This window comes from Equus quagga, chromosome 12, assembly GCF_021613505.1.
Source record: "Equus quagga isolate Etosha38 chromosome 12, UCLA_HA_Equagga_1.0, whole genome shotgun sequence".
Lineage (NCBI taxonomy): Eukaryota > Metazoa > Chordata > Mammalia > Perissodactyla > Equidae > Equus > Equus quagga.
This window is the reverse complement of record NC_060278.1, coordinates 86,493,038-86,518,974: the sequence shown is the minus strand read 5'-3', so window position 1 is coordinate 86,518,974 and position 25,937 is coordinate 86,493,038. Positions and strand designations below refer to the sequence as shown.

General features: G+C 48.5%; 2 protein-coding genes across 5 annotated transcripts in view; both read right to left on the bottom strand.

Moving 5' to 3' along the window:
• The window catches only part of CHMP4B (charged multivesicular body protein 4B), a 40,827-nt gene extending 35,129 nt beyond the window's left edge, over window positions 1–5,698 (bottom strand). The window contains exon 1 of the mRNA XM_046679564.1: window positions 5,374–5,698. Coding sequence (XP_046535520.1) covers window positions 5,374–5,563 — 190 coding nt within the window. The 5' untranslated portion in view covers window positions 5,564–5,698. The remainder of the gene's footprint in view (window positions 1–5,373) is intronic.
• Window positions 5,699–14,048: 8,350 nt separating this feature from the next.
• ZNF341 (zinc finger protein 341) overlaps window positions 14,049–25,937 on the bottom strand; it is a 58,129-nt gene continuing 46,240 nt past the window's right edge. For all 4 annotated transcript variants that reach the window (XM_046679328.1, XM_046679329.1, XM_046679327.1 and 1 more), the window contains 5 exons: window positions 25,461–25,557; window positions 23,809–23,941; window positions 20,293–20,404; window positions 19,962–20,032; window positions 14,049–18,132 (listed from right to left, as the gene is read on the bottom strand). In XM_046679328.1, coding sequence (XP_046535284.1) covers window positions 17,603–18,132; window positions 19,962–20,032; window positions 20,293–20,404; window positions 23,809–23,941; window positions 25,461–25,557 — 943 coding nt within the window. In that variant the 3' untranslated portion in view covers window positions 14,049–17,602. The remainder of the gene's footprint in view (window positions 18,133–19,961; window positions 20,033–20,292; window positions 20,405–23,808; window positions 23,942–25,460; window positions 25,558–25,937) is intronic.

The following is a 25,937-nucleotide window of genomic DNA, read 5'->3' as shown; positions in this document are numbered from 1 at the left end:
ATCAGCTCCTGGCTTTCTGCCTCAGGGATGTGCGGCTCGCACACATCTTCACGGGCTGTTCTCCAGGACCTCGTCCTCCACATTCAAACCCAACTCAGGACAACTTACAACTTCCCTGAGCAAAACAGTCTGGCTCAAAGGTCCTCACATTTAGCTAGACTTTCAAAGAAAATCTATCCTGAATTTCAAATCACATTATAAACCTACTGGCAGGCACTTAAAAATATTTAATCTCCCTGCCAAATGGGGCAAAAAAAGATTTTGTCATTTGAATCAAAAGCACTAGCATGTTTGGACAGCCAACACATAAGGCCTCTCTGACACTCCATCTGTCTTAAGAAATAAACCAAACCCAATCTGGCCAACTATTTCTTCAAGCAAGAAATTTAAGCACCACCAAGGGAAATTGCCGCTGCTCAGTTCCCTGGGTGGGTTTCGAGTTTTCCATCCCAGGGCCTCTGGGAGAGGAGAGCCTGCTGGTACATGCACCATTAAGATACTGTGCTTTTCAACCTGATACCTTGATTCTAGAGAAGCAAAAGGCCACGTTCACTATAAATTTAACTTATTAAGATGTCTTCCCATGCTAAGGTTTTAGGGCAGCTTTATTAAACATGAAAGCACCACACCAGCTCCAGCAATGAACAGGACTTAATAAAGATATATTTCCTGTGAGCGCCTGGCTTCTTTGCACCCATCAGGTATTTTCAGCTGAACCTAAATTAACCTGCAAATGAACTGACTTGCATCCATAAATCCAAAAGAAAAGATACCCTGTCTCCATTTCCCAATCTCATACAATTCTCCTATTAAACTAAAATATGATCCTTTCTACAAACTGTTTCCATTTCTATTAAAACAGGAAGAAGGGGAAATATGAACCACCTAGTAGATATTTCATAACTAGTTACAATGCCTTAAGAAGAAAAGAATCTTTGATATCTGATGATCTTTCTCAGAAAACCAACAAGGTACTGTGTAGAAAGTTATCAAAAAAGTCCTAAGTTTGGGTGATTTTTGTCATTTCACCCAGACTGTAATCCTGGTTTCCATCCAGTTCTCAGTGAAAGAACTATCCCATTTTGACAAACCAAGGAAGTCTAATCAACAATAACTGCATCAGAAAAGGGAAGAAAGGTATACTTATTCAACACCCACAATGTGCCACACTCTTTCATATATTATCTTAGCTAATCCTCACTTGAGATGTAGTCACTTGAGATGAATATTATTTCCACTTTATAGAAAAGGAAAAGTCATCATTTTTAAGTCCCTTTGATGGCAGGGACCATCTCTGGTTTCTCTTAATTCCTACCACCAAGCTCCCAGCACTGAACATGGGTCCTGGGACACAGTTTAAGAGCCTGCACCTGCCTAAGAATGAATGCATGACTAAAGGTAAGGAAAAGGAATCTGCAAAAAACATGCAATCCAAACTTTGCTCTAGGCTCCTAAGTGAAATCACTGCCTGGAACACACCTGCACACTGCAAATAATCTACTTGAGCTTCAGAGGTTTGTTTCAAAGGACAATTTATCATCTTTCCAATGTGTACGCCACAAAGGTAGCATCCACATTTGGCTATACTCTCCACAGGGCAGGGCCTGGTCCTGTCTCATTTCTTTTTCTCCCACTCAGCACCACACCTTGCACAGGTGGGTGTTTAATGAGCTGAGCAATGACGAAGGTCACGATGACGCACCTTCAGCCATCATGGGAGTAAACAGAACACAAGATGCCCACAGCCACCAGAAGAACTGGTCTCTGAGTCGAGTTACATCCTCTCTCCAGGCTCATTTTCATCTGTGTACAATGGGAATAACAGAACATACTCACGAGATTGTTTTCATTCATTTAACAAATACTTACTGGACATTAACCACATGCCAGGCACTATGCTAGGTGCTGGGGACACAGCAATGAACATGCCTATGACATCCTGCCTCATGGAGCTGACAGTCTCAGGGGATGCTTCAAGACTCATATGAAAAAAAGTTTTACTAACTTAAAAGGACTATACAATTATGAAGTACTTTTCCTCCTCTATGTTTCCCAACTTGGTTCATGGCATCATCATCCACTCAGGTGTCCAAGCCTTAACTGGGAATCATCCTCAACTCCTCCCTCTCCTTCAGTCTGCCCACAATTCCAACAAGTCACCCAAGCTCTCTATCACTTCTCATCTAGTTTTCCATGCTTCTACTCTAGGCCCTTTGTTCCCACCTGAATAATTACAAGTCTCTTTATAATAATGATAATGGCAAGCATTCATTGATCACTCACCATATGGCAGGCACTGTGGTTAGAGCTTTGCATGCATAACATAATTTAATCCAATAAGGTAAATACCAGTACCACTACTTATAGAGGAGGAATCTGAGGTGCAGAGTAACTTGCCCAAGGCACACAGCTAGTAAGTGACAAAGCTATGGCTCAAATCCATGTCTATGAGATTCTATCCTTATCCCTTATTGGATTCCTGCCTCCAGTACCTTCTTGTTGGTCTACACTCCCTCCTTTATGCTGCTGCTGGAGTGCTCTTTCCAAAATCCAAGCTGATCTATCTCTTCTGCTTTAAGACAGCCAACGGCTCCTCACCAGCTCCAGGTCAAGGTCTAAAGGCTACAGGCCACTCCCCAGGTTACCTATCTGCCATCCAGCCCAACAGACTTCCACCAGGAGACACTCTCACTACTCCCCAAACTTCTTACAGACCCGCCTCACATCTGCCTCCTCTGTGAAGCCTCCCTTGTCCTTTGCCCTGGAGCCAGGAACTTCCTCCTCTTCAGGCTCAGCCCTATGTACACACTCATGTTTTAGCACTGACTGGTATGACTCCTTCCCTCCCTCCCTCCCTCCTCTCCTCCCTCCGTCTCCCTCCCAGCCCCGCTCCACACACACACAAACTCAAAGAAAAAAAAAACACTTGTAATCCTGAGTTACTGGAGGGCAAAGTATTTTTCTCTCTGATTCTCCATGTCCTGGCACAGTAGCGAGTCAATAAGTGACTAAATGAATGGTATGTGGCGGTGTTAACACCTCATAGCACTATCCCAATAAGCAGATAAAACCTTTCCCCCAGAGGATGCAAAAAGAAGGGCTGGTTACAGCAGCTCCTGCCCTCTCAGGCAAAGTGAAGACGACAAACTGCTTTCGAGGAAAGCTAGTACAACTAACTGAGGCTGGTCCTCCACAGCCTGCTGGCAGCCTCTGGGAAGTCAATTCAATCACCTCTAAAACTACAGAAACTAAACCAGCTCTTGACCAAAAGATCACAGGAGAATAGTGCTCCCGGATGAGAGGTGAGGTAAACTGCCACCCTCCTCCACCACCCTGCAATGGGCAAGGCATTCCAAAACGCAGACTGGTAAAAACAAGGACTCTGATTACCATGCACAACAGAGGATCCTGACTGGGGAGAGTCATCAGGGAAAAAAGCTGGAGCCAGCAAAATCTAACCCTGCTCTCCCTCTCCAGAGCTACAACTGGAGTCCACGCCACAAACGGATGACTGCAGCTGCCTTCTCACCGGTCTCCCCGCTCTTCTGCTCTCACCCCACACTGGTCTACTTTCCCAAGAGCAGCCCCATGACGTTTGAACTTAAAACTATATCAATGATTAGGACACGCTCCTGCACAACACCCTCCACCAGCTTTCCATCCACTTGGAACAAAATCCAAACTCTTCATCAGGAACTGCAAAGTCCACTCCCACCCTCTTAATTTCACACCACTCTCCCCTTCAATCACTACATTCCAGACACAGCTCTTCCATCTCTTAAAACAAACCAACCTCCAGGCCTTTTCTTACGCTGTTCTCCCTGCCTGGAAGGCTCCTCCCCTTGAGTTTTACAGAGCTGGTTCCTTCTTAGGACTCAGTTCAAACTCAACCTTTTCAAAGAGGCCTTACCTGACCACTCTATCTAAAGTGGCACCCCTTCCCATCCCATCACTCCCTATCACATCATTTTTTTTTTAAGCACCTGTCACCACTAGGCAATATTTTCTTCATTTATTTTCCTGTTTGTCTTCTCCCTCATTAGGGTGGAGGCTGTGTTCTGTTCACCCTGTGAACACAGCGCATGCAATAAGCACTCAAAAAGAATTTCCAGAGTATGTGTTGCCTATCAACAGAGGAGTATCCTCAGGATGGGCTATTTTGTTCTTCTGTTAGAATGAAGAAAACATATTTAGCCTCTACTGCGTGCTGGGCACTGTAAATCCACGATCTTCCTTTCAGAGAAGTAAAAGAACTAGCTCAAGGTCACACAGCTAGTGACTAGCAGACTTCCGCGTTAAATACTTGTTTGTACAGCTCCTAAACCTCTCTCACCTTCACCCCCCTCTCAGGGGGAGGGTTGTCACTCTATGGTTCACTTTCATATTGCCATAACAAGAAAAATCAAATATTTCTAAATTGCTTTACAGTTATTAAACTATGTTCACATTCACTTTACTTAAGAACACAAAGCACTTGCCCAGAAAGCCATACAACGACAGAAAGCTAAGTAAGCACGCCTCAAGGTTCAATATCCCCGCCCTGAACCCAGTAGTGGGGACCGGGGAGGAATTGGGGCCAATGGAGGAATGGAATCCCTATTTCTGGAACAGACGGATTGGGTAGAGGTGAGTCACAGGGTGAAGGCTTGCGCTAAGCGAAACTGATAAAACCTGGCTATGAGGCAACAAGAAGTGAATCACAGAGCTGGATGGCACTTTAGGCCTCTGGGAGGCCAAACCCTGGCTGATGGATGGGAAAATGAGGCCTCAAGAAGGAAAGCAACTTGCTCAAGTTCACTCAGCAAGTGAACACAGCCTGAACCAGGGGTCTCCTTTCCCCCAGTCCCCTTTTCTCTCCATCAAGGAGGCTTCTCAAGGAGAATTCTGAGTCAGGAGGATGGGGAGAGGCCAGGGGTAGCTCAAGGACTCCACGGAGGGGTCGGGAGAGGGCAAAGGTGGGACCAGGAAGGACACAAGCGATAGGACGGGGGAAAGAAATGAGCCGCGGAGGCGGCGGCGGCATTATCTGGGAAGGTGAGTGAAGGCAGGCCAGAGAGAGCAGAAAAAGGCGGAAGAGAAAGGGACAGAGTGAGGGAGGAGGAAAGTGCTGTGAAATCAGGGTCTGAAGGGGCCTGGCAGAGCGGGGAGAGCCTGAGGGGAGAAGGCTGGGATGAGAGTCTGATGGCGGAGAAGTCCAAGGCTCGGGGAGACACTGGAGGGAGTCAGACGGAGAGTCCCGGGCCCAGAAAGGCACAGAAGGGAGTCTCACGGCGGAAGAGTTCCAGGATCCGAGCAGACTCTGGGGCGAGTCTGACGAAGCTGGAGGCCGGGCCAGGGAGCCCGGGGGAGTCTGAGGGGGCCAGGCCGACTCACCGCGCTTGTTTTTGGTGCCGTGCTTCTTGGCGGCCGTCAGTTCCTGTTCGATCTTCTTCTCTAGGAATTCCTGCTTCTTACTTAGCATCTCCTCCGTGTCCCGCAGCCGCTGGATGGCCTCCTGGGGGGTCGGGCCGCCCTTGCCGGCCTTACCCCCTCCCGCCCCGAAAAGCTTCCCGAACACCGACATGGTTGCTGCTAGCCGCGCCGGCCTGCGCCGTCCACTCCGGCTCGGCTAGGCTCGGCTCCGCCGCCCGCTCCCGGCCCCGTCGCTCCCTGCCGCCGCAGGCCTCTCCACCGCCTCCGCCCAGCTGCTGGGCCCGGCCGCGCCACCTCCCACAGGCCCCCACGCCCGGTCCTGCCGGCGTCAGGGCAACGCGCCGCTGACTACAACTCCCGGTAGGCAACGCGCCGGCCTTGCCTGAAATCTAGTGGAGAGAGGCGCGCGGCACGCTGGGAGGCTGTAGTTTTCCGGCTTGAGGCTCTCAGCGGCGCGTCTTTTCGGTCTAGCTAGGGTAAAAGGGCGAGGTGGCATGCTGGGAAATGTAGTTTCCCTGTGAATCCGCACAGTAGGGGTATAAGGACAGAAAAGAGAGAACATTATTTAAGAAAACAGTAACTAACATTATGGACATTCTGTGATCCGGGCAAAGTGCTTACATACATTATCACATTTAATTCTCACAAGCCTATGACAGATTATACTGTTCGTATTTTACAGGTAAGTAACCAAGACTCAGAGAAATTGAGTGACTGACTAGCTTAACTTATTAGTCCTGTCTTTACATGTGCTGTTCCCTCTACCTGGAATGCCTTTCTACTCTTTATTTACCTAATAGGTTCTTTGAAACCTAGTAGAGGCTAACAGCCTCTATTTCTAACTTGGCACTGGAGTTAGACTGCAAAGATTCAAAACCTACCTTGAATATTTATTTAGGCAAGTTACTTCCCCTACTCTGTGCCTCATTTTCCCAAACTGTAAACTGGAGATGATAATAACGGGACCACTCTCAAGCTTATGTGAGATAGGGAATGTAAATGCTTACTTAGCATAGGCTTTGCACAGTAGGTACTCAAAACTGTGTATTTTATTCCTGTGTATTCTGGGTCATCATCATGCACAATAATAATTAAACCAGGAAGACACCCAGAACTTTTTTTTTTTAAGATTGGCACCTGCACTAACATCTGTTGCCAATCTCTTTTTTTTTTCTTCTTCTCCCCAAAGCCCACCAGTACATAGTTGTATATTGTAGTAGTGAGTACCTCTGGTTTGCTATATGGGACACCGCCTCAAAATGACCTGATGAACAGTGTCATGTCTGCACCCAGGATCCAAACCCGCGAAACCCTGGGCTGCCGAAGCAGAGCCCACAAATTTAACCACTCGGCCATGGGCTGGCCCTCAAGACCCAGAACTTTTGAAAGTAGCAGAAGTATTAAGGATTTTTTTGCCCCTACATTACATAGGCTCAGCTCGCTGTGGGGCCATATTTCATGGTATACCCTTGTCCTTTGCTGTCAAGAATCAATTCTCCAACCATTAGCAGTGAGGCTGCCTCTAACAGCCAATACTGCCCCCATGCCCACATTCTAATTTGCTGCTTCCAATCTTTTGCATTTGTTAAGCATGCATGAAAACAGAGTAACCCAGTTCTGAGTGTGGATCTGAAGTGCTCTCCAATGAAGAAAAACATAGCTTCTCAAAGGTGGTTTTTATCCTTTCCTGGACCTTTCAGATATGTGAAGCTGCTTGGGAACAAAGTTTCAAATACATGAGAGCTTAACGGAACTTTCTTTGTATTATTTCACATACATGAGTCTTGTCCCCTCCCCAGACTATGATCTACATGTGGATGAAAACATGCCTTCGATGTCATTGTTGTTGTGTTGTTGTTGTAATCTGCCACAACCCTACTCTGCACATGCAGGAAGCCATTCCCAGAAGATGAGTTTATTTCACCTAACTTTCCAGGTTGGAAGAAATTTTTCAAATGTGAGAGACATGCTAGAACTGTCAAGAATTCACAGCAGCATAAATTGTGAAACATAAGTCACACTTGTGTTTCTTTTGTAATTGAGACATTGCAATGTTTTTATCAAAATAAGAAATAAAAACAAAGATGCTTCAACCAAACTACCTGATGGGTACAGCAACCCCTCCACCCCTAAGCATCTGCCCTGTCCGTTCTTGTCTAACTGATGCTGCAACCAGGCACACAGGTAGCAAACACTTGCTGGGTTTGAGCCATGACCCAAAGAATATATGAACAGGCAGACACTGTAGGCCTCACCACCACCAGTCTCATATTGATGTGGGATAAACTGAGGATGATAGTAGAGCCCCTCATGTCATAACTCTGGGAGGCCAGAAAAACATCTTGGGGATGTGGTAGCAGAATATTCAGATTTAATCTTGAGTACCAACCCAATCAATTGGTGTGAGCCACTCGCATTGCTAGGTTTAGAAGAATTCTGAGGCTGCATTAGGAATCCTTGTAAAAATGTGCCAAGATCGATTCATGATGTCTGCCTAGAGTGTGGGATGAGAGGTGGTGACTCATGGACAAGGTAGCTGCCATCCTGGCTGAGGATTCAACTGTCTTGGCAGAGATTCACAGGGCAGATTGGCTCGACACTGGAGAGCCCTGAGCTTTCATGGCTTTCATTTTTCTGGTCTCTTGGGCAAATGCACAGGCTTTTCAAACTGTGAATAAGGTATTAGCTCATTAAAAACAAGAGTTACCATTACCTGCAACAACTTGGATGATTCGCAGATATTATGCTGAGTGAAAGAAATGAGATACTAAGCCTGTATGATTCCATTTATACAAAGCCCGAAAACAGGCAAAACTAATCTCTGTTGATAAGAGTCAGAATAGCAGTTACCTTGGGGGGTGATGTAGACCAGGCAGAATGACCTTTGTGGGGTGCTAACAGGCTCTATATCAAGATCCAGTGGCATTCACATGGATGTATACAAATTTACCCATCTTTATTCTTAAGATCAGTGCCCTTTTACATACCTTATGTACTTTATTACACGTTATATCCCAATTTAAAAAACATCTCTGGTAAAGGCAGCAATAGAAGCATACAGTTTTTATTTGTTTGCAAAGTACCTTTGCATACAAAATCCCATCTTATCTCCATCCACCAAGCCGAGGCAATAAGCATTACTGTACCACCTCCATTCTACAGTTGAGGAAACTGAGGTCCACAGAAGTAGGACTTGCCCAAGGTTACATGGGTAAAGATACCCAGCCATATATTTGTAACCTTCTTTAAAAACATGTTAAGAAAAGCTGAATTAGTAAAACTTATTATGAATAATAGGTTTTGAATTAAGAATAATAAAAGTCATTATGAAACTTGGTCTCACACGATTTTACCAAGTCAAATACAGAAGATTTTGCCGATTTTTAGCTGTAAAAAAACAAGCGCATCCAATACCCTTTCCTGATAAAAATACTCAACAAATTAGGAATAGAACTGCTCAATCTGATAAAATGCAAGTCACAGACACTGAGAAGTACAAAGACTTTTTTGAAAGAAATTAAACAAGACCTAAATAAATGGAAAGACATCCCATGTTCATGGATTGGAAGACTTATGATAGGTAATGTGGCAACACTTCCCAAATTGATCTATAGATTCAATCCCATCAAAATCTGAGCTGCCTTTTTTGCAGAAATGGACAAGCTGATTCTAAAATTCATACGGAATTGCAAGGGGCCCTGAATAGCCAAAACAAAGTTGGAGGACTCATACTTCCCAATTTCAAAACTTACTACAAAGCTACAGTAATCAAAACAGTGTGATACTGACATAAGGATAGACATACAGATCAATGGAATAGAACTGAGAGTCTATTAAACCCATACACCTATGGTTAACTGATTTTCAACAAGAGCGCCAAGACCATCCAATGGGGAAAGAATAATCTTTTTCAACAAATGGTGCTAGGATAACTGGATATTCAAATGCAAAAGGATGAATTTGCACCCCTACCTCATATAATTTACAAAAATTAAATCAAAATAGATCAAAAACCTAAATATATAAGCTAAAACCAGAAACTCTTAGAAGGAAACATAGGTGTAAATCTTTGTGACCTTCAATTAGCCAATAGTTTCTTAAATATGACACCAAAAGTAAAAGTGACAAAAGAAAAAAATAGATATATTGGACATCATCAAAATTAAAAACTTTTGCGCACCAAAGTACTCTATGAAGAAAGTAAAAAGACAACCCATGAAATGGGAGAAAATATTGGCAAATCCTATATCTGGCAAGGGGTTAATATTCAGAATATATTAAGAAAAACAACTATTACATCTCAAAAACAAAAAGGCAAACCAATTAATACACTAAATTGTATATTTTAACATAGTTAAAATGGTAAATTTTATGTTATGTGAATTTTATCTCAAAAAAGAAAAAGTGTGTTGAAGTAATGAAAAGAAAACTTGTTTCTGTGCCCACCACACAAACCTAGAGTAGAACTGGGGCTCTGCCATCCAGCCATGTGGCAAGGTGGTTCACTTGCCTCAATTTCCCCATCTGTACAAGAAATACTATCTTCTTCACTAGGCCATTCTGATGATTCAGTGAGAACATAGGTAAAGGGCTGGCACAGAATATGCATCCAATAAATATTTACAAACTAAATAAACAATAATAATAACAGGAATAATAATTACTAACATCTGTTACACCCTCACTCTGAGGCAGATGGCTTATGTAGAATACTTCACATAATCACTCCTCTACAGCCCATTGAGGTAGGAAGAGATCATAGCTGAGTAAACAGAAGCTTAGAGAAGTTGAATGACTTGCCCAAGGTTACACCATTACTATGTGGTGTGGCTGGCATCTGAACCCCCATCAAATAATAGAAAATCTTTATTGAGCACTTTATGCTAAGCAAGACACTGAGCTGAGCATTTGACATGCATTACCTCATTTAGCCTGCACAACAACTGCATGAAGCGGGCATTATTATTGTCTCTATTTTATATGTTAGGTACTGGAGAAACAGAGAAGTTAAACAGCTTACCCAAGGCCACACAGCTTGTAGGGGCAGAGCTGGGATTCTCAGGGTAAAGACAACCCGCTTAGCCACTATGCTATACTGTCTACATCCAAATGAACGAATGGATAAAGAGATACACACAAACACATAAATAAACAAAGTGTGATGGGCGTGGCAGCACAGGAGAATAGGGCGATAGGGCAGAATGAGCAATAGGGGCAGGCCTGACCCAGCAGAAACTGAGAGGGGCAAGTGGGGAGTGTGGGGAGATTGTGAACTGGAGGGGCCCTGCACATGAGCTAATGGTGGGTTTCAGGGCCTACTCCATACCCATTCATCTAAGCATGTGCAGGCCCTGCAACAGGCACTGTGCCCTAGGAGGCCACACAGGCTCCAGCAAATGACTTGTGACTCCTTGGACCTCACCCCAGAGAAAACCACATCCTCATCCCGGCCCAGGCCCAAGGCAGAGGCAGAATAAAAGTCCCCTTCCACAAGAAAGGAAAGGTCCACATCCAACCCCTTAGAATATCCTGTTGGTTCTACCCTCAAAATATATCCAGAACCCCACCACTTCTCACCATCTTCACTGCTGTCATTCTGGGCCAGGTCACTATCATCTCTCATCTGGACTACGGCAGTAGCCTCTTATGATAAATAGAATAATGGCCCTCCAAAGATGTCCACATCCTAGTCCCCAGAATGTCACCAGAAGTGGCAAAATGGGCTTTGCAGAAGTATTAAATTAAGGATCTTGAGATGGGGAGATTACCCTAGATTATCCTAGTGGGCTGAATGTAATCACAAGACGGAAGTAGGATGGTCAGAGAAAGACTAGAAGATACTACCTTTTTGGCTTTGAAGACAGAAAGGGGCCACAAACCAAGGAATGCAGAAGCTTCTAGAAGCCAGAAAAGGCACGGGAATGGATTCTCTCCAAGAACCTCCAAAAGGAACGCAACCCTGCCAACTCAGTGATTTTTGTCCAGTGAGAAACATATCAGACTTCTGACCTCCAGAACTGAAAGATACTAAATTTGTGTTGTTGTAAGCCATGAAATTTGTGGTAATTTGTTACAGCAGAAATAGGAAACTGGGGCTGGCCTGGTGGTGCAGCAGTTAAGTGTGTACGTTCTGCTTCGGCGGCCAGGGGTTCGCTGGTTCGGATCCCGGGTGCAGACATGGCACCGCTTAGCAAGACATGCTGTGGCAGGCGTCCCACATATAAAGTAGAGGAGGATGGGCATGAATGTTAGCTCAGGGCCAGTCTTCCTCAGCAAAAAGAGGAGGATTGGCAGCAGATGTTAGCTCAGGGCTTATCTTCCTCAAAAAAAAAAAAAAAGAAAGAAAGAAAGAAATAGGAAACTAATACACTTCCTTACTGGCCTTCCTGTCTCCACTGTGACCCCCTTCAGCACATTCTTCACACAGCAGCCAAAGAGGCCCATTGAAAAACAGATGTCAGATGCACTGCTCACAGCCCTTCAGCAGCTCCCCATGTCCCTCAGAGTAACAAAGTCTTCACAATGTCCCTACATGTCACGTCATGTTCCTTCCGTCACCGCGCTGTCTTTCCAACTCCTCACTCCCACCACACTGGCCTCTCTGCTGTTCCTCAGACACAGCAGAGCCCTCTAGCCTTAGCACAATGCTTTGCAGGCACTGTGCCCTCTACCTGGCATGGTGTTCCCCAGATAACCACATGGCTTCTTCTCTCCTCTCCTTCGAGTCCTTTCCCAAATGTTTCCTTCCCAGAGAGGCTTTCCAGGCCACCGCACAGAATGCTGCAAGCTGCCCCCCATCCCACGCTCCCAAAACCTCTACTCGTCTCTCTTTTTTCTTTCTTCTACAGCACTCGCCACCTCCTAACATATATAATTTGCCTGTTTATTTTGTTATTTTATTTTCTGCTTCCTCCACAGGGGAGCCCCACAGATCATTGTTTTGTTCACGCCTAGAACCAGGCCTGGCATATAGCAGGTGATCAGTAAACATTTGTCAAGTGAATAAATGAATAGACTGAGGTAGCAGTGACCTGTGGGCAGGAGAGCTGGAGCTGGACTCAGCCTTGCCATGACGAGACCTTGACAACACCTTCTCCCTCTCTTGGCCTCAGTTTATTCTCTGTGATTTTACAAAGGGCCCAAGGCCTTGAAGGTGGGCCTTGGCCTGACCACACCCCGGCCACTGCTGGCAAGCAGGGGGTCTCCCCCAGCCCTGAGGTGCAATCAGTTAACCTTGCTGACCACCACCCTTCAGGCCTGAGCATCTGTGGGGTCATGCGCTGGCACCCTTGGGGGCTGGGAGCACCTGCAGCTGCCACCTCCATCCCTTCCTCCCCAGGGGAGACAAAACCCGTCCAACCGGTCCTCCTGGGCCCCAAGGGATAGCTGCTCAGCCATCTGAGACTTCCAAGCCACCGCCTCTGTTGTTTGTCCCAGATATTCTCGGTTCCCTCTTAAGACAAAGGAAAGCATCCTTGATATCAGGCTCCCAGGGCTTTGGGTCAGCCGTTTCTCAGCCTACACAGCAGCTTCTTACTGGAGAAACTCACCCTTGGCCTCCGGGGAACGGGAGGAGGGGATGGGCAGAGTGGGCCCGTTCTTTAAGTGCTGTTGTTCGTTCATTCAACAGACAGGCATCGAGCAATTCCTGGGCAGTCCCAGGCACTGCAGACAAATCAGTGAACAAAACAGACAGAAGCTCTCGTCCTCATGGACCTTTTCTTTCTAATGAGGGGAACAGACAATAAAGAAATGTCTAATATAATGTCAAGGGTGATGAACGAAAAGGAAGCAGGGTAAGGAACTAAAGTGTGATGGGAGTGGGTACGGGTTATGGCCCACGGAAGGTCTCTCTGAGGAAATGACTTTTGGACAAAGGTGAATAGAGGGAGGGAGGCAGCCATAGGAAAATCTGAGGAAAGAGTATTCCAGACAGAGGGCGCAGCAAGTGCAAAGGCCCTGAGGTGGGAACTAGCTTCTATTATGAAGGAGCAGCAAGAGGGCAGGTGTGGCTGGAACAGAGAGAAGAAAGGAGTGGCGGAAGAGGAGGGCTGCATCATGTAGAACCTTGAAATGCATAGGGAAAACTTCAGATTTCATTCTGGGAGAGATCAGAAGTCACTGGAAGGTTGTAAACAGGAAAGTGGCATAATCTGATTCAGGCTCTAGAAAGATCCCTTGGGCTGCTGTCAAGAGAATGGATCATGGTGGGGGATGAGAGAGAGCAGGGAGACCAAATAGAAGCCTAACGCAGTCATCCATGCAGAAGAGGCTGGTGGCCTGGACAGGGTGGTGGTGGCTGAGGAGATGAGCAGCGGCTGGAGATTGGGAAAAGTGGTTCCAAATAAACTCCCAGCCCATCAGAGCTGGTGAGAGCGTTAGAGATCCTGAGATCATGAGCCAAGGCAGGCACTTGGGAGTCTGTCAGTCCTGGATTTGAAGCACAGCTCCACACATTCTGCCTGTGAGTCCTTGGGCAGGTCACTATACCTCTCTGAGCCTTGGTTTCCCCATCTGTAAAACGGGTGTGATAGAGCTTGCTTCCAATGGTGTCTTGAGGACTCCGTGACATGTAAATAAGGCACAGAGCACAGGGCTCGGAACTTAGGAGAGAGTCAGTAAAGTTAGACAAGACACAACTTTCCACATTTATTGACAGAAAACTGAGGCCAGCTAGCTTAGAGGCAGACAGAGGACTGGAAGGGGGAGGGGCACAGGAGGCAGGATTTGCAGGGTTCCTCAGGTCATATACTCACAGAGCCCAGACAGTAAGACAGAGGAGTAAAGGGGGCCAGAGCACAAAAAATCACATGACCCCCTCTGGTCATCTTGTTTTCCCACTTTTGAGAGACATAGGAAATTATAAATATTTCTCTAAGATAAATCAACACAAGTTCAGTAAATAGAAACGGACATTCAGCTGCAATGTCAGGGAGACAGTAGGGAAGAGCGGGGACTATGGCATCTGGAATGCACGTGCCCATCGAAAGGGGCTGGCTAGCCCAGCTCCACCTGACCACTGCCTCACTGTGCCAGATACCCCAACTTTCAATAAAGTCAAAAACCCAGACTTTTATCTGAAATCTCCCAATCTTAATGACATTTTCTAATTGCTTCTGGAGTATAGGAACACAGTAAATTTTTATATATTTCAACATCCTTGCTATTATTTCACCTTTTCTGATCCTTACTGCTCCTTCCCTTTCTGGCCTTATTGCTCTGGCTAGGCCTCCAACATAAGGGAGGGCAGGCACCTGGTCTTGTTCCTGACACAGAGAGAATGCATCTCACTTTTCACTCCTGCTGGTTTTTAATTTCATTATTTTTAAATGTTGGCTCATTTTTCTCAAACATTTTGAAAGCCAAAGTCTGTCTTTAGGCTGCATTCAACCCATGGGCTGCCAATCTGTGATCTCACTTTACCTGAATTTTCTCTCTGGAATTGTGACAACCACCTCATTGCGTAGGTACTATTATTCTCCCCATTTGACACCTAAGGACACTGAGGTTCAGAGAGGGGAAGTGACTTGCCACAGTCACACAGCTGGGAAGGGGCAGAGCCAGGATTCAAACCCAGCTCTGCCGATGCCAAAGTCTGGGGGGCCCTGGATGCCCAGGACAGCCCCTCTTTTTACACTACACCCTGTCCAGCATCTCGGGGCTCTGTGAAGGGCCCTGCGTTCCTGGAGCAGCTCTGTCATCAACTCTCTGAGACCTCTGACCAAGGGCCTTCCCCTCTCTGGGCCTCAGTCCCCCCGTCTGCCAACCTAGCAGGAGTTCAGCTATGGGAACCCCAATATTGCCCCAGCCTCCTCCCCTGTAGTCCAACTCCACATCTATTAAATATTACACCTGATCTTGATATGTCCTTTGTTCTGTGGCCTGGCTCTGCCACTTACTGCTGTGTGACTTTGCTGTGTGCTTAACCTTGCTGGTCCTGTTGCCTCGTCTCAGCTGTAAAATGGGATTGAAAGTACCACCCACCTCAAAGTACTTAGGATAGTGCCAGGCAGGTGATAAGTGCCTAGTAAATAAGTAAATATTAGTCCTCAGGACTGGTCAATGTACACGCATGCGTACACCGACAGGAAGAAGAGAGAAATAATTTAAATAGCTGTATTAGGATGGAGATGTGGTTTTTAACATTTCCTTTAATGTCACTGTTACAATTTTAAAAAATGTTTAACCCCTCCCGTGACTCCTCCCTTCTGTAGGGAATAGAGTCCCATTCCTTAACCCGACATCCAAGGCTCGCTCCGACTCAACATCAGCCCCTCTCTCAATAGAGCGAGCGACTAAGAGCACACGGAGGCGGTCCGCCCAGCTTGAATCCCAGCTCACCGCCTTACTAGCTGTGTGAGCCTGGGCAAGAGACTCTGCCTCTCTGTGCCTGTTTCCTCACCTGTAAAATAAGGAAAGTAACAACTCTCACCTGATGGGGCTGAGGTGATGTGGCACAAAAGGCTCGGTACATCGTCCATCGCGTGGAAGCGTGAAGTGTACTGGCGAGTCTCATGATCTATCCACTGTCCCCAGATCTCTGGTCCCCGTGGACCGTTCATGGGCCCTGGAGCACGACAAGCCTTGCACTGTCATACCTCGAGGTCTTCGCTCATGCCTTGCTCTACCTGACACGACTTCCTCTGTCTATCCATCCATCAAAACACTTTGCGTCAAGGCCCAGCTCAATGTCACCTCCTCCCAGGCTTCCTGTCCCCACCAGTCCCTCCTCTGGCCTTTTTGAGGGCTGGGCACACTTACAGCCCTCACCCCCTCAGCTGTGCATTCCAGCCTCCTGTGTCCCTCCCACTGCATCATTTCCTCCCTGAGGATGTGGGGTGTCGGGCCTGCTCTGAGCTCCAGCCCTGGGCCCCAGCACAGACGTCTGAGGGCTGTGCCAGCCTTCAAGGAACCCTGGTCACCAACTGAGCGAGACAGCTCTGCCGCGTCCTCCCCTGTACCCTTTCGAGCCTCAGTTTCTTCTCCTGTAACTGAGGCAGTGTGGCCCAGCAGGGTGGTTGCAAAGATAAATGAGGAACCATCAGTTAAGGCCCCTTTTCTACTCCCCTGCCTGCTGCTGAGCCTGGTCTGCTTCACCCTGGACCAGCGGGGAGGAGGGAGGGCGTGCTGGAGGTAGGGGCGTCTACAGCCCTCCAGAGGCTGGCTCGAGATAGACCTCTCTGGCTCTGGTCCGAGTTTCTGATTCCAAAGGGTTTGGGGTGAGGCCCAGGATCCTGTACTTTCAAAAGCAAGTTAAACGCCTCCCCCTGGGTGTTTCCATGGGCCATGTTCTGAAATAACCATCTGGGAACACCAAACCTGCTCCTTCCTTTATGACCATGGCTAATGGATCAGCATGGCCGTGTGGGAGGAGCCACTGGACCCCTTCGCCCCCACACACTTGGAGGGGGGAGTGCTGTCACCTAGGGACTAAGAAAGAAACTGCCAAAGTTGGGGCCTGAGCCATGTGGACACACATTTTGATAAAAATATACATGAGCACTTTCTGAGTGCTGGGTACTATGCCAAGTCCTTTGCATATTTCATCATACTGGATCCCCATAACAGCCCTATGAGGTAGTACTGTCATAAACCTCACTGTACAGATGAGGAACACAGGGCTCAGAGAAGTGAAGTGATTTACCCAAGGTCACGCAGCAAGTGAGTAGCAGCACTTGGATTTGAAGCCAGATCTGGCCGATAGCTGTATTCTAACCACAACACTCGAGGGCCTCCTAAATGCCTACATAATAGACTCATCTGGGGATGCTGTGGGAACCGTATGTGGAAAAGTCCAGCAGATAAGGGCTCCAACCACGTCAGATCTCCCGAAGAGCAGTTGACTAGAGGCCACCCTGAGGTAGCCCGGAAGAAGGGTGGGCAGGACCACCCTGGCTTCTCTCTCAGGTGGCCTGGACCACCAGCCCAGATCAGCCAGACCCTGGGCGGCTGAGGGTCGGCCACCTCTCTCTCCATCACCCCTGCCTCAGATCCCAGAAGGCTGCAGGGCTTTGCAGTGGGATAGGGGACGCAGCAGGGCAGCCACGGGCCAGGGTTTACAAATGACATTCCAAAAGGACTTCAGCCGATGGCTTGTTTCCACTGGGAAGGACCTCTACTCTGCCCCCAGAGGCCCTAGACCCCAAGGGAAGCATCAGGCCGGGCCGAGGGAGCAAATGCCACAGGACCATCACTGCGAGGCCTGGATATAGACGGGCACAGCGAGCATGGCACATGGGCCCTCGGTCCCTGCCTGCAGCTCTGCCAGTGCCAGGTTGGAGCCCAGGCCCTCGGCATGCCCAGGCACTACCAGCTCAGGTTCGCCACCCACTGTGCCACCCACTACGATGGACAGCACAGCATCTGGCTCCGAGAAGGGCGGCTTGCCTGGGGCAGCCTCAGGCACCGGCCCAGCCCCTGCGTCCTTCAGCTCCTCCAGCCCCAGCGGGTCGGGCAGGGGGGTCACCACTTTGTGCCCACCACTGCTGCTGCTGTGGGGGGCTGCCCTCCTCCGGGGAGGCCGCCGGGCTTGTAGGTCCTTGTCCTTTTGGGGGCTGAGGCGGCAGCGGTGATCCTTGAGGTACTTGTGGCGGGAAAAGCCCTTGGCACAGCCAGCACAGCGGAACTTGTAGTTGCCCGTGTGGGCGCGCTGGTGCTCAGCGAGGTGGGCGCGGCGGCTGAAGGACTTGCTGCACAGGGCGCACTTGTGGAGCTTCATGCCTGGGGAGTGAGGGGAAGTCAGTGAGACGGACCAGACCCTCACCTGCAATAGGGCCTCTGCACTTGGCATACAACCCAGTCTCTCAGCTTGCCCTACAAGCTTCTCTGTGATCTGGGCCCTGCTCCCTCTAGTATCTCTCACGTTCTCCCAGCCATTCACTCTGAGCTAGCCACATTTGCTCTCCTCAAATGCACCAAGCTGACACCTGCCTCTGGGCCTTTGCACTTGCTGTTTCCCCCTGCCTGGAATGGCCCACTCAGTCCCCAACCTTCACTAACTTTGCCAGGTCACCATCGCATCTCTCCTCTCTTGGTCTGCCCACCTCACCCTGGCCCCCGCAGACCATTCTCTACAGGGCAGCTGAGACATCTTTGTAAAACAAACAGAGGATCATGACATTCCTGGCTCCAAACCCTCCAGAGATTCCCCACGTTTCCCACAAAGCCCCATGCAGTCTGACCACCCCTCTGCTTCTCAGCCCCATCCCCCGCCTCACTCTCTGTGCTCCGGGCCTTCCGCCTGCCTTTCCTTGTCTCAAACACCCCCCAGTCTCTTTCCCGGCTGGAGGATCTGCACTTGCTGCTTCCTCACCCCAGAAGCCATTTCCTGGTTCTTCTCATCCCTCAGTTCTCAGTCCTCATGTCACCTCCTCAGGGAGGCCTTCCCTGATACCGGCCCCCCTTCTTTCTCTGCCTCATCACTCCGTTCATTTCCATCTTTGCACTCAGCATACTTTGGTGTGACATACTTATTTGTTGGCTGTTCATTTTTGATCTCTGCCACTAAACGTTATGCTTTCCCAGGAAAGCAGGGTGGGGCTCTGCCTGACTGAGTCCCCTGAGGCCCTTCCGGTGCCCAATACGCAGTAGGTTCTCACTCACTGAATGAAAATCACTGCTGCCTCCATATCCACCACAAAGTCAGCTCCAGCCCACACACAGCCTGGGCCATAGCCCCCTCAGCCTCCCTGGGATTACGGCTCAGAGAGGGGCAGTGACTTGCCTGAGGTCACCCAGCAGGACAGTGGTAATGCCAAGACTCAAACCCAGGCCCTCTGTCTTCAAGTTCTTGATCCACTCTCCCAGTTTTCAAACTTTCTTTAGCCACTAAATTCTTCTTGTAAACCCGTAGTTCTTAACCAGGGGTGATTTTACCCCCCAGGGGACTTTTGGCTGTCCCTTGGGGACATTTTTTGATTGTCATAACTGTGGGGGACATGCCACTAAGATCTAATAGGTAGAGGCCAGGGATGCTGATAAACATCCTACAGTGCACAGGGCAGTCCCTCAGAACAAAAAACCCTCTGGCCCAAAATATCAATAACGCTGAGGCTGAAAAACTCTGTTCTAGACCAAATGGCAGTGGAAAGCCAGGCAAGCTGTTCTGGGGAAGCAGCAGCCCCTGGGGAAGCTCCATGGAGCCCCAGAAACTGAGGAGTGGTGTGGAGACCCCTGCTCCATACCTCAGCTGCCCTGCTTTGCCAGGAGGACCAAGGAGCCTTCCTGGCCATGTCTCTGACCCAGTCGGAATCTGATCTCCCTCCATACCTGACCCACACCACTTCACACCAGGCACCTCTCTGATTCACAGTTCTGTTCTCTCAGGTCGGCGTCCCCCTCAGCCTGCAGGACTGTGTCTGACTCGGTTCTGTGCACCCTGAGGACCCTAACACAGGCCTGGCTGATGGCTCACGTGAGTGAAAGTCTGTTGGTGGGAATGTATCAGGCCGGGATAATAAGCTTCACGGGATGTGTCTGCTTTTCTGGTGGGCCTGTCCCCGGGGACTTGAGCTGAACCAGACCTACCGGCAGGCTCACGAGTCACTTACCCGAGTGGGAGAGGATATGAGCCTTCAGCTTGTCTGGCCGGTTGAACTCCTTACTGCAGCCTGTGTGTGTTCTAGAACCCAAAGCCACTGGTCAGGGGGTGCTCACCAAGCTCAGGACCCTCTTGCTGGCCCCTCTGCCAGCCCTAGGCATGGGGGAGCCCCTTGTCCACTCGAAGGGCTGGGCGAGGAAGCAGGGTGGGGAGTGGAGCAGGCAGGCAGGGCCCAGGAAAGGAAAAAAGGGGCAAGGGCCTCCAGCTCTCAGACCTGACATCTCTCTGTCCCGGGGCGGGGGGAAACCCGCCCCCTCCCACCCAGGCCAGTCTCCACTCACGAGAAGGGGCATTTGTACTTCTTGAATGGCTCATGAATCAACATGTGTCTCTTCAGTTTGTCCTTGCGGTTGAATGCGGACTCACACACCGAGCATTTGTAGGGCTTTTCACCTGCAGGAGACACAGATGGGGATGAGGGTCTCGTGAGAGAGAGTCTAAACAGGGGGCACAGGGAGTTCCCCCTAGAGGACAGCAGCTCCTCTCGGAAGGTGGCCCGGGAGAAAACAGCCTCTCGCCTTCCTCACGACTTTGTTCTGCCAAGAAGAGGGGGCTATTTTAGATGGGGTGGTCAGGTAAGGAGAACAATGAGGAGGCCAGTGTGGCTGGAATGGGGGTGGGGATACGAGGCAGAAGATGAGGCCAGCAGGGCAGCCGGGCCCAACAGCGAGAGCCTGGAAGGCCAAGGAAGGACTTTGGAGTTTACCCTGAGTCAGATAAGAAGCCACCAGAGGGGCTGAGCAGAGGAGGGACAGGATCTGACTTAAGAGTTTCGCAGGCTCCCTCCGGCTGCGTGCAGAGGACAGACTGAGCGGGTGAGGGTGGAGGCAGGATGGAGGTGCAAGAAATGGGATGTGGTCAAGCACTGGCCATGTTGGGAAAGCAGAATTGGGGGCCCTGGCCAGGGGACCAGCTGTGGGGTGTGAGAGGAAGGGAAGAGTCAACGATGAGCCTAAGGCGTGGGCCGGACGACAGGGTGGGTGGCCATGGCATTTACTGAAACAGGGTTCACCACGAGAAAGGGGGAATTACACCTTAACTAATTGAACCCTTGCAACAAACCATGAGGTAACTACTGTCATTACCCCCATTTTATAGATGAGAAGACTGAAGTTCATAGGTCGACACGTAGCGGTTGGGGGCGCTAAAATTCCAGCCCAGCAGCATGATCCAGAGCCCACTTGGGTCTCCCCGGATCACCCTGCTGCAGAACCCACTGTGGGGGAAGCTCTGACCTGACAGGGGTCAGGGGTCACAATGTCTTTTGGCAAAAGGCTGTTACTGGGCTGTTTGGATTTCCTGCCATTATTCCTCTCTATTCTCCCTCTGGAACGAATAAAGTACTTTCAGAAAATGCCAGCCCCCAGCGATTAAGGAAATTCTGGTCCTTATAATGGAATGCTCTCTGGAGTCCTTAAAAAGATTACAGTCAATTTGTGTTTTCTGATCTGGAAAGATCTCTCGGACATATTGCTAGAGGGAAAAGAAAGCTGTGGAACAGCTTAACACAGTCCCATTTTTGTTAGAAAAAAATACAATGCCTATGGTCCAAAAAAGCCCCAGCCATATGTGTTTGTATATACACAGAATATGCAAGGAGAAAGGTGGAGGAGGGTACACACCAAACTCCCTCAGTAGCAATTAGGATTTGTAGGAGGAATTTACCTCTTTTTTTTTTTTTTGTGAGGAAGATTGGCCCTAAGCTAACATCTGTTGTCAATCTTCCTCTTTTTGCTTCAGGAAGATTGTCACTGAGCTAACATCTGTGCCGATATTCCTCTATTTTGCATATGGGATGCTGCCACAGCATGGCTTGATGAGCGGTATGTAGGTCCTCACACAGGATCTGAACCGGCAAACCCTGGGCTGCTGAAGTGGAGTGCACAAACTTAACCACTATGCCACTGGGCTGGCCTGGAATTTACCATTTTATTATATGTATTTCTATACTGCTTCCATTTTTACAACATGCATCTATTACTTTTTTGTTTTTTGGAAGATTAGCCCTGAGCTAACTGCTGCCAATCCTCCTCTTTTTGCTGAGGAAGACTGGCCCTGAGCTAACATGCATGCCCATCTTCCTCTACTTTATATGTGGGACACCTACCACAGCACGGCCTGTCAAGTGGTGCCATGTCCGCACCCGGGATCCAAACCAGTGAACCCCAGGCTGCCAAAGTGGAATGTGCGCACTTAACCACTGTGCCACCAGGCTGGCCCCATCTATTACTTTTGAATAATAATAGAATTTTTTAAAAAATAGAGTAATTTGGTAATATCTATCAAAATTACCAATATATCTACTTTTATTTCTTCTTTTACTGGGCAAAAAATTTATAATATAAAATTTACCATTATAACCACCTTTAAGTGTACAATTCAATGGCATTAAGTATATCTCCACTGTTGTGCAACCATCACCACCACCCCTTCCAGAACGTTTTCAACATCCCAAACTGAAACTCAGTACCGCACACACATTTTAACCTCGCACTGCCACTGCTAGGAATATACACTGCAGATAGACTGCAAAAAGCTTGCCAAGGGACCCACACAGCATTGTGTATACAAAGTAACAGCTGAAAAATAATTTAAGTGACCATCCACAGGGAACTGGTTAAATAAAAGATAGTAAACACAGCAGAATACTACGCAGCTGAGAAAAAGGAGGTGCTATTGGGGAACATCTTCAAGGTACATTGATGGGGAAGAAAAAAGGTGCATAATGGGATTATAGTAGGTGCTTATTTGTGTAAAAGTAAATAAGTGTTTTGCATAGTAAGATAATACTAGGATGACCCCGGCTAGATCACTAACAGCTACTACCTTTGGGAAGAAGTAGGAATATTTTTCAAACTGCAAACTGTGAGTCACAACCTGTTGGTGATTATTTTAACAACCAAAATTGAACAAAATAGGAAACGTTTCCTTGTGAAACTTTCGTTTCAATATATTCTATGTGTATATATGTGTTTCCTGAATTGTAATATAAAATGTGTTTTTTTACCATAGGTCACAGTTAAAAAAAAAAAAACAAAATTGAAAAACATTGAGATTATTCATCTTGAGGTGAGAGGAGGGTTTACTTTCATTATAAATGATTTGAATTATCAAGGACTTTCTCCTCAGGTTTCCTCAATCTTTGGATCCTTTTCAATGAAAAAGAAAACCAAAATTTTTAACTAATAAAGAAAACATTTTTGGGCCAGCCCCATGGTGTAGGGGTTAAGCTGGGCGTATTCTGCTTTGGCGGCCTGGGTTCACAAGTTCAGATCCCAGGTGCAGACCTATACCACTCTTCAGCCACATTGTGGCAGTGATCCACATATAAAGCAGAGGAAGGTTGGCACAGATGTTGGCTCAGGACAGGGCTAATCTTCCTCAGGAAAAGAAAAAAATTTTAAAGATCAAAAACAAAATGTCACTGTATCTCAAATGGAGAACCAAGGAGAGGGGATTTTGTCCAGGTTTGGGTGGGAATGTTGCATTGAGAACAGTGCCCCCACCCCCAGGGGCTCAGAACGGTCTAAGGGGGCTGACTCTCAGGGGACAGAGCCAAGAGTCCCCCATCAGCCTCTACGGGCTCATCTCTGCTCTAGTGTCGGTGGGAACCTCTCGTTCACTTGAGAGGGCAGGTGGGAATGGGGCCAGGGAGGAGGTGGGAGGGGGATGGAGAAGGGGAGGGGGCAGCAGTGGGGGGAGAAGGGGGCTGAAGGGGGACGGGAGGGAGAACAGAGAGGGGATTCGGGGGAGGGGGAGAAGGGGAGGCAGGAGTGGGTGGGGGGCAGGGTGCCCACCTGAGTGGATGTGAGCGTGCAGTTTGAGGTAGTGCTCCCGCCGGAAGAACTTCTTGCACACCTGGCACTTGAACCTGCCCCCGCTGCCATGGGTGGGCAAGTGACGTCGCAGGTAGCGTTCGCAAGGAAACACCTGTAGAAGAGAGGAGTCAGCTTCAGGTCTGACTCACCAGCCCTCACCACCTTCCGAGCTCAAGGGGCGCCTCATTTCCAGCCCTTATAGAAACACCTTCCTTTCTGCCCACCAGGGGTCAGGCCCCTAATGTCAGGTTCAGCCCTGAGACCCTCACAGTTCCCTCTTCTTACCCATAAGCCCAGTCAAAACATGCCTGTTCTGAGCTTCTACCTAGGCTGTTTTTTCTACCCAGAGGGCCTTTCTTTTTGAGTCTGACAAACTCCTACTCATCCTTTAAGACCCAACTCAGGTGTCACTACTTCCATGAAGCCCTCCCTGACTCCACAATGCCATGCCAAGCAAGGCAAATTCCACCCTTGAATGTCCACCTGCATTTTTAAAATCAGCCTTTAACTCACTGAATCACAGCCCTTCGCTTATCCGGGATCTCTGAGAGGACAGAGAGGGGCTTTCCTTCCCCAACACAGGCCCTGAGTCCACTGACCGACAAGTAAGGAATGAATGAAAAAATGACTAACTGAATAACCAAATGTCTCCTTCCTGCCCAGTTACACGAAGGGCATTCATTCATTTTTTTCACCCATTTGGTATAGAGCAGCGGCAAGGACACAGATCCAACTGCCCCACTACTTATTAGTGCCACCATTTCCTAGCTGAGTGACCTTTCTGTGCCTTGCTTTCCCCATCTGTAAAATGGGGATAGTAATACTATGCCTACCTCCTAGGGTTAAATGAGCCAATTCAGGTAAAATGCTCAGAACAGCATCTGGCACACGGTTCTTGCTTAACCGATGATAACTTTTATCTGGCCCACAAATTCCAAAGCTCAAAATTAGCCTCTATACTTAGAAACATCTACAAGGAGGCCGAAGTGAAACCAGGGCTGTCCTGGAAAATCTGCTGTGTAAGGTTGTACGAAAATGAGTGAGACAGAGAAACAAGTTACACACAGGAGGGGGATGCAATCAGCACAACCCAGACTTCGGGAAACTCCACAGGACCAACAGCCCAGTCTCTTCAACAAATAAATTGAAAGAAAGAACAAAAGCAGCACTGGTGGGGGGACCTGTAGATTAACAGAAACTTTGGTTGTATCCACCAATTGTAACATATGGACCTGATTCAAACAAACTTTACAAAAATTACAATGTCTCTAAGACAACTGGAACATGCCTGGAATATTTGATGATATTAAGGGACAGGCTTGAGCGAGGGCTTCCAGAGTCATGGACAAGAAGAACCAATAATAACAAGGGTAATAACACATCAGGAAGCTGAAGGACGCTGTTCAGACGCTGGGCCTGGGCCAGCAGCAGCCCTGGGACGGCCCACAGGCGTCTGCCGGTAAGGAGGGCCAGGCAGAGCTCTTCTTTTCAAAGATGAGGCATAGTCTGTGGAGGCAAGCCCTGCCTCTGCCTGCACTACCGAGGTGGGAGGGGAGGAGACAGTGCCGCGTTCGCTCCACCACCTCTTGCCCCTGTCGTCGGCCCTGGCAGGAAAGGGCGGCGGGACCCACCTTTTGGCAGTGCGGGCAGGGGAAGTTGTGAGTGGCGGTCTGTAGGTGGTGCTCCAAGGCCTCAGGCGTGGAATATTTGTTGACGCATTTGACACACCTGAATGGGAAGGAGCAGGAAAAGTAAGAGTAGTGTGAGGGGCCTGGACACGCCCAGCAGGTGCAGGAACCAGCCCTCCCCTCCCCTAGGGGCGACATTTGGAGGCAAAATCTTACATTTAATTCATTCTGAATTAGTCCACTCTTCTCGTGTGCCACTGCCTCCACCTAGTCCACGCTGCCATTGTCTCTCGTTTGGACATGTGCAGTAGCCTCTCACTGGCCTCCTTGCCCTCCCCCACCCCAACCCCCTGTAGTCCACTGTCCATGGGGGAGGCAGCAGGAGCCTTTAAAAATCAAAATCAGACTTTGTCACATCCTCACTTAAAAGTCCCCACCTCGGCCTACAAGGCCCTACTGGCCTGACCCACTCCCACCTCT